The 9,295-nt window shown below is 43.8% G+C and overlaps 1 protein-coding gene across 2 annotated transcripts in view; it reads right to left on the bottom strand.

Moving 5' to 3' along the window:
* Positions 1–755: 755 nt before the first annotated feature.
* The window catches only part of LOC139575745 (secretogranin-3-like), a 25,080-nt gene continuing 16,540 nt past the window's right edge, over positions 756–9,295 (bottom strand). For both annotated transcript variants that reach the window (XM_071400996.1, XM_071400997.1), the window contains 5 exons: positions 8,854–9,154; positions 8,111–8,227; positions 4,163–4,246; positions 1,766–1,879; positions 756–943 (listed from right to left, as the gene is read on the bottom strand). In XM_071400996.1, coding sequence (XP_071257097.1) covers positions 771–943; positions 1,766–1,879; positions 4,163–4,246; positions 8,111–8,227; positions 8,854–9,154 — 789 coding nt within the window. In that variant the 3' untranslated portion in view covers positions 756–770. The remainder of the gene's footprint in view (positions 944–1,765; positions 1,880–4,162; positions 4,247–8,110; positions 8,228–8,853; positions 9,155–9,295) is intronic.

The raw sequence follows: 9,295 nt of genomic DNA on the forward strand, positions 1-9,295 counted from the left end.
ACTGGGAGTGGATACACACACACACACACATGCACACACACACCACATCCCAGTAATTAGGGCAGCAGACTCATCAAGTCTGTGTCCCAGTTCCAAATGGCATCCTATTCCCTATGGAGTGCACTACTTTTGACCAGGGCCCATAGAGTAGTGCCAGTAGTGCACTATATAGGGAATAATGTGCCATTTGGGAAGCATGCCAAGCCTTATCCATATTCATGAGGTGTGGGGGTAACGCATCACCCACCACGCTTATTTTAATTGCAAATCCAGCAGGACAAAGCAGACTTTAATTGAACTATTCTTCAGTGTGTCGCTACAGACTTATCTCTGACCAGACACAGTTTACAGTAGGAGGGGAGGGTGGGCGTGTGTGTATGTGTGTGTGAGTGTGTGTATGTGTGTACTAATGTTGGAACGTTACTTTAGCTGAAACTGTACACTGAACAAAGGGACTGTTTGGGTCCTACAGAGATTGTATAGATTCTCCAGACAGACTCTACGTACAGCATATAGGACAGCAGCCAGCCCTGTTGACCCCAACACCAATCCTATACCAGACAGACAAGAATCTGTCTGTCTGTCTCTCTCTCTCAATTCAAGGGGCTTTATTGGCATGGGAAACGTGTTAACATTGCCAAAGCAAGTGAAATAAACAATAAACAAAAGTGAGCAGACACAAAACAATATCAACAAAAAATGATTCGAATTTAACAGTAGATATTGAACTCAAAAAGGTTTAAAAAGATAGACAAGTGTTATATTATCAGCTATGTACGGTGTTTTAGAAATGTGCAACTCACTCTCTCTTTCTCTCTCTCTTTCTTTCTCTCTCTCTCTATAGTTGTCTTACCGTCTTTGCCCTCGTCTTTGTTGTGCTTCTTCAGCCACTCAATATTCTTCCTGATGGCTTCCAAGTAGATCTCAGACTTGCCTGGGTGATCTAAAAGAAAGAAAGAAAGAAAGAAAGAGAGAGAGAGAGAGAGAGAGAGAGAGAGAGAGAGAGAGAGAGAGAGAGAGAGAGAAGAGCGAGCGAGAGAAAGGGAGAAAGAGAGACAGAAAGAGAGAGGGAGAAAGATAATTGTCAGTTGTGATGGGATACACTTTTCTGTCTTCACAGCCTTTCAATCCCAGGCCGATATCGAAATAGTTTCTACTATTTAGGTGGCTTTCATTTTGGGTCTATATTACAGTCTTATAGCAGGTATTTTGGGTCTATATTAATTACAGTCTCATGTTGCCCTCAAATGCTCCTCGCAAGTGGGAAATACGAGGTTCCAACTAGGTTTTAATGAACATTTCAAAATGTTACGCTGAAACATCAAACTGATACTTTTTGTAAGGATTACTGTCTTTTTAGCAACAAAATTCAAACTGAAAATGACTAAATATAGTAGAAAGTCTACATGGTCCCTTGAGTATTTTTTGCGTCAGTTTAGACACGAAACAGAGACTTACGTTTGCCACACACTATCTTCTCAGACTGTTCGTTAACATTAGCGAACGGTCGCAGCTAACACAAAACAAATGGACATGTATTAGCTAACGCTATCCAACGCTCGCAAACTATTTCCCTTGTTGAACGGACCTCAGTTAGTACATTACTATATCAACATCTAGCACCAAAATGGCTGCTATAAGAATGTCATATACACACAGAATGCCGAACTTGTGAGGGTCCTTCAAGTGGTTAATTAAAATTGTTCAACTGAAATTGTTACTCTGGTAACATGTTCGCTGCAAACAGAATCCTTCTTGAACTCGCCTCTGGCCTCAGTGGACGGCGCTTCTTCCTTGGTTGAGTCTTTCAGGTTCTCATACTCCTTTTGCATCTTGGCCGCCTCTGCCTTGGTGTTGTCATCGTCCTCTGGGGTCTTCCCTGCCACACCAACACAACAACAGACAGTTACCACCAACCAAACTCAACCCGACTGAACCCAACTCAACTCAACCCCACCCCACCACACCACACCCAACGACACCCAACCTAACCTAACCCCACCACACCACACCCAACCTAACCCCACCCTACCCACCCAGCATAACCTAACCCCACCCTACCTACCCACCCAGCATAACCTAACCCCACCACACCCAACCACACCCAACCCAACCCCACCACACCACACCCAACCCAACCCAACCCAACCTAACCCCACCCTACCCACCCCAACCTAACCCCACCACACCCAACCTAACCCCACCACACCAAACCACACCCAACCTAACCCCACCCTACCCACCCAACAAACCTAACCTAACCCCACCACACCACACCCAACCTAACCCCACCACACCACACCCACCCCACCTAACCCCACCCTACCCACCCCCCTAACCTAACCTAACCCCACCCCACCCCACCACATCCAACCTAACCTAACCTCACCCCACCCAACCTAACCCCACCACACCACACCACACCCAACCTAACCCCACCCTACCCACCCCCCCAACCTAACCCCACCCCACCACACCCAACCCAACCTAACCACACCCAACCCAACCTAACCTCACCCCACCCAACCTAACCTCACCTCACCCCACCCAACCTAACCTCACCCAACCCAACCTAACCTCACCCCACCCCACCCAACCCCATCCAACCCAACCTCACACAACCCAACCTCACCCCACCCCACCCAACCCAACCCAACCTCACCTCACCCAACCTAACCTAACCTCACCCCACCACACCCAACCCCACCACACCCAACCCAAATCAAATCAACCCAACCCAACCCCACCCCACCTCACCACACCCAACCCAACCTAACCTCACCTCACCACACCCAACCCAACCCCACACCACCACACCCAACCCCACCACAACCAACCTCACCTCACCCCACACAACCCAACCTAACCACACCTAACCCCACCTAACCCCACCCCACCACACCCAACCTAACCCCACCCAACCCAACCCAACCCAACTCCACCACACCTAACCCCACCACGCCACACCCAACCCCACCACACCTAACCCAACCCCACCACGCCACGCCACGCCACACCCAACCCAACCCCACCACACCCAACCAAACAACACCCAACCCAACTCCACCACACCCAACCCAACTCCACCACACCCCAACCCAACCCCACCACACACAACCTCACCCCACCCAACCCCACCACACCTAACCTCACCACACCACGCCTGACTGGGTGATATTTACCTGTAGGAAGGATGATGCCAGGGATCCCCACTGACTGGGTGATATTTACCTGTAGGAGGGATGATGCCAGGGATCCCCACTGACTGGGTGATATTTACCTGTAGGAGGGATGATGCCAGGGATCCCAACTGACTGGGTGATATTTACCTGTAGGAGGGATGATGCCAGGGATCCCCACTGACTGGGTGATATTTACCTGTAGGAGGGATGATGCCAGGGATCCCAACTGACTGGGTGATATTTACCTGTAGGAAGGATGATGCCAGGGATCCCCACTGACTGGGTGATATTTACCTGTAGGAGGGATGATGCCAGGGATCCCAACTGACTGGGTGATATTTACCTGTAGGAGGGATGATGCCAGGGATCCCAACTGACTGGGTGATATTTACCTGTAGGAAGGATGATGCCAGGGATCGCAACTGACTGGGTGATATTTACCTGTTGGAGGGATGATGCCAGGGATCCCAACTGACTGGGTGATATTTACCTGTAGGAAGGATGATGCCAGGGATCCCAACTGACTGGGTGATATTTACCTGTAGGAGGGATGATGCCAGGAATCCCCACTGACTGGGTGATATTTACCTGTAGGAAGGATGATGCCAGGGATCCCAACTGACTGGGTGATATTTACCTGTAGGAGGGATGATGCCAGGGATCCCAACTGACTGGGTGATATTTACCTGTAGGAGGGATGATGCCAGGGATCCCAACTGACTGGGTGATATTTACCTGTAGGAAGGATGATGCCAGGGATCCCAACTGACTGGGTGATATTTACCTGTAGGAGGGATGATGCCAGGGATCCCCACCGACTGGGTGATATTTACCTGTAGGAAGGATGATGCCAGGGATCCCAACTGACTGGGTGATATTTACCTGTAGGAGGGATGATGCCAGGGATCCCAACTGACTGGGTGATATTTACCTGTAGGAGGGATGATGCCACGGATACCAACTGACTGAGTGATATTTACCTGTAGGAGGGATGATGCCAGGGATCCCCAGTGTTTTCCCCAGCTTATTCTTGGTCTGCAGAGCGATCATAGCATCCAGGTTCTCTACAGGAGGATAGACATATAGAGGTTAGACAGGTCTCCACAACACCACTCATTCAGTATACAATCTATATTCTCTATTTATACGTTCCACTTTTTCCTTCCTTCTAGCTCTCCCCTGGTCTACCTCTCTCCTCTTTTTCCACAGCACTACCCATTATTTACTATATTATCTATTTCTGTTCCTCTCTTTCTTTCCTATCTCTTCTACACTCCCATGTCTCTATCGTTCCCTCTCTCTTTCCACTTTTTCATTCAAGAACACCACTCATTATACTATGAGGGTTCTGATTCCAGAACACCACTCATTATACTATGAGGGTTCTGATTCCAGAACACCACTCATTATACTATGAGGGTTCTGATTCCAGAACACCACTCATTATACTATGAGGGTTCTGATTCCAGAACACCACTCATTATACTATGAGGGTTCTGATTCCAGAACACCACTCATTATACTATGAGGGTTCTGATTCCAGAACACCACTCATTATACTATGAGGGTTCTGATTCCAGAACACCACTCATTATACTATGAGGGTTCTGATTCCAGATCACCACTCATTATACTATGAGGGTTCTGATTCCAGAACACCACTCATTATACTATGAGGGTTCTGATTCCAGAACACCACTCATTATACTATGAGGATTCTGATTCCAGAACACCACTCATTATACTATGAGGTTTCTGATTCCAGAACACCACTCATTATACTATGAGGGTTCTGATTCCAGAACACCACTCATTATACTATGAGGGTTCTGATTCCAGAACACCACTCATTATACTATGAGGGTTCTGATTCCAGAACACCACTCATTATACTATGAGGGTTCTGATTCATGTTTTGAACAGACACTGCATGTCTAGTAGCCAGCTGAACTGTCTAGTTGATACTGAAGACAGCTGTGCTGTTCTGTGAAACGGGCAGTTCAGAGAGCTTTCTCATTGTCTCTTTCACTTCCATCCTCTCTCTCCCTCTCCCTCTCTCTCCCTCTCTACTGTAGAGATGACGCTGTGTCACAGCCCCTGTGTCCTGCTGTTTGTGACCTTAACCCCCTCCCTCCCTCCCTCTATCTCTATCTTTCCCTCTCTCTCTCTCTCTCACTTTCTTTCTATCCTTTATCTCCCTAAGGCAGATCAGTTGTGTGTAATAGAGGTGACTCATCCCTATCCACAATCACGGGTCACTGAGGACACAATGGCCCGTTGCCTGGCAACCTGTAATTCCATCCCCACGTCTCCACGGAACCTAAACATAATGTCGTAGGGGTTGCCAAGGAAACCCCTGTCTATTATGTAATGTATTCAATTTAGTCGTTATTATCGTTGTGTGTTATCTTTGTTCTGCTGTCTAAACGACACTAGTCACTGAGCCACCATGAAGTCAATCAAGTGGAAGGATATGAAAAGGACATGTCACTCCATAGCAACACACGTAGATACATCGCAACATGACACACCAGGGTAAAGTAGAGCCATATATAGCTGGAGATCTCAATACATAACTCTGGTGATTTTCTAACTAACATTAGCTGTGTAATGAATGTAAAGGGGTCTCCATAAATGTTGTGATGACAGTAAATGAGGTGGTATCTGAGTATTGGGGATGTTGGTGCTGTGTGAGGTTCTCAGCAGGAAGTCAATAGCTGATCAGAGGTTATTACCGGAAGTATTAATTGGTTGTGTTAAATCTTGTATGTATGGATCTGGTTGGCCGGGATCTGTTATTGTGGTGGGGCACGCACACACACATGCACGAACCCACACACAGACACACGCACGAACCCACACACACAAACATAAGGTTCCACTACCTGGCATTACAAATCACTGACAGAAAACGTATATACCTGTCTGTCTGTCTGTCTGTCTGTCTGTCTGTCTGTCTGTCTGTCTGTCTGTCTGTCTGTCTGTCTGTCTGTCTGTCTGTCTGCCTGCCTGCCTGCCTGCCTGCCTGCCTGCCTGCCTGCCTGCCTGTCTGTCTGTCTGTCTGTCTGTCTGTCTGTCTGCCTGTCTGTCTGTCTGTCTGTCTGTCGGTAAATCACACTTAGCCAAAATGTCACAGAAAGGTAAGAAGAAGATTGAAACGCCCAGAACATCACAATGTGTGTGTGTGTGTGTGTGTGTGTGTGTGTGTGTGTGTGTGTGTGTGTGTGTGTGTGTGTGTGTGTGTGTGTGTGTGTGTGTGTGTGTGTGTGTGTGTGTGTGTGTGTGTGTGTGTGTGTGTGTGTGTGTGTGTGTTACCCACATAAAGCCGTAAAAGTGAGGGTCCTCCCTGTGACATTATCTGTCTGAACAGAAGCACTATGCTCCACTGAACAAACAGATAACACCCATCCCCACTACCACCACCAGTCACATCCTGGATATAAACTGTAATATAGATAATAAACTGTGTCTTACCAAGGTAGTATATACATGTTATTATATATATAATAAACTGTGTCTTATCAAGGTAGTATATACATGTTATTATATAGATAATAAACTGTGTCTTACCAAGATAGTATATACATGTTATTATATATATAATAAACTGTGTCTTACCAAGATAGTATATACATGTTATTATATAGATAATAAACTGTGTCTTACCAAGATATTATATACATGTTATTATATATATAATAAACTGTGTCTTACCAAGATATTATATACATGTTATTATATAGATAATAAACTGTGTCTTACCAAGATATTATATACATGTTATTATATAGATAATAAACGGTGTCTTACCAAGGTAGTATATACATGTTATTATATATATAATAAACTGTGTCTTATCAAGGTAGTATATACATGTTATTATATAGATAATAAACTGTGTCTTACCAAGATAGTATATACATGTTATTATATATATAATAAACTGTGTCTTACCAAGATAGTATATACATGTTATTATATAGATAATAAACTGTGTCTTACCAAGATAGTATATATATGTTATTATATATATAATAAACTGTGTCTTACCAAGATATTATATACATGTTATTATATATATAATAAACTGTGTCTTACCAAGATATTATATACATGTTATTATATAGATAATAAACTGTGTCTTACCAAGATATTATATACATGTTATTATATAGATAATAAACTGTGTCTTACCAAGATAGTATATACATGTTATTATATAGATAATAAACTGTGTCTTACCAAGATAGTATATACATGTTATTATATAGATAATAAACTGTGTCTTACCAAGATATTATATACATGTATTATATAGATAATAAACTGTGTCTTACCAAGATAGTATATACATGTTATTATATATATAATAAACTGTGTCTTACCAAGATATTATATACATGTTATTATATAGATAATAAACTGTGTCTTACCAAGATATTATATACATGTTATTATATATATAATAAACTGTGTCTTACCAAGATAGTATATACATGTTATTATATAGATAATAAAACAGATAACACCCACCCCACCACCACCACCAGTCACATCCTGGATATAAACTGTAATATAGATAATAAACTGTGTCTTACCAAGGTAGTATATACATGTTATTATATAGATAATAAACTGTGTCTTACCAAGATAGTATATACATGTTATTATATAGATAATAAACTGTGTCTTACCAATGTAGTATATACATGTTATTATATAGATAATAAACTGTCTTACCAAGATATTATATACATGTTATTATATAGATAATAAACTGTGTCTTACCAATGTAGTATATACATGTTATTATATAGATAATAAACTGTCTTACCAAGATATTATATACATGTTATTATATAGATAATAAACTGTCTTACCAAGGTAGTATAAACATGTTATTATATAGATAATAAACTGGGTCTTACCAAGATAGGAGACTCCCTCTTCAGGTGTGATGGTTCCATATTTCACCATCATCTTGACAAAGTCAATCAGAGTCTTCATGATAGTGATCAGAGTCTCTCTCTCCTGGGCGTCTTGCTCTGGAATCATCACACACACACACACACACACACACACACACACACACACACACACACACACACACACACACACACACACACACACACACACACACACACACTCACACACACACACACACACACACACACACACACACACACACACACACACACACACAGGTGTGTATTTGTTTGTGTGTGCATGTGGTGTGTGTGTGTGTGTGTGTGTGTGTGTGTGTGTGTGTGTGTGTGTGTGTGTGTGTGTGTGTGTGTGTGAGAGAGAGAGCTTGCATGCTTGGATATGTTTGTGTGTGTGTGTGTGTGTGTGTGTGTGTGTGTGTGTGTGTGTGTGTGTGTGTGTGTGTGTGTGTGTGTGTGTGTGTGTGTGCGTGTGTGTGTGTGTGTGTGAGTGAGAGAGAGAGCTTGCATGCTTGTATATATGTGTGTGTGTGTGTGTGTGTGTGTGTGTGTGTGTGTGTGTGTGTGTGTGTGTGTGTGTGTGTGTGTGTGTGTGTGTCTGTGTGTGCATGTGTATGTGTATGTGTGTGTGTGTGTGTGTGTGTGTGTGTGTGTGTGTGTGTGTGTGTGTGTGTGTGTGTGTGTGTGTGTGTGTGTGTGTGTGTGTGTGTGTGTGTGTGTATTCCTACCTGAGTCTAGACTCTTTAGCAGACGGTAGAAGTTGGGGAAGTACTGAAGGTCCTGAAGACCATCCTCTGGGCTCAACTCGTTTCCCTCATCTCTCTCTCCCTCGCTCCTCTCCTCCCCTTCTCCCTCATCTCTCTCTCCCTCTCTCCTCTCCTCCTCCTCCCCTTCTCTCTCACTCTCTCTATCCCAGTTGTTATCCACTGTGTCATCCCCGTCTCCTCTGTCCACGTCGTCATCAATGGCCGCCTGATCTTCATCATCATCTTCTTCATCGTACCGATGGTTGGGGGAACCTGTAACATCCTGGGAGGAGAGAGGAAGAGAGTGAGACAGCATCATCATCACCATCATCATCATCATCATCACCATTGTCATCATCACCATCATCATCACCATCACAATCATCATCACCCTAAAAAAAATTGTATCGTCATCACCATCATC

Source organism: Salvelinus alpinus, chromosome 5 (genome assembly GCF_045679555.1).
Source record: "Salvelinus alpinus chromosome 5, SLU_Salpinus.1, whole genome shotgun sequence".
Lineage (NCBI taxonomy): Eukaryota > Metazoa > Chordata > Actinopteri > Salmoniformes > Salmonidae > Salvelinus > Salvelinus alpinus.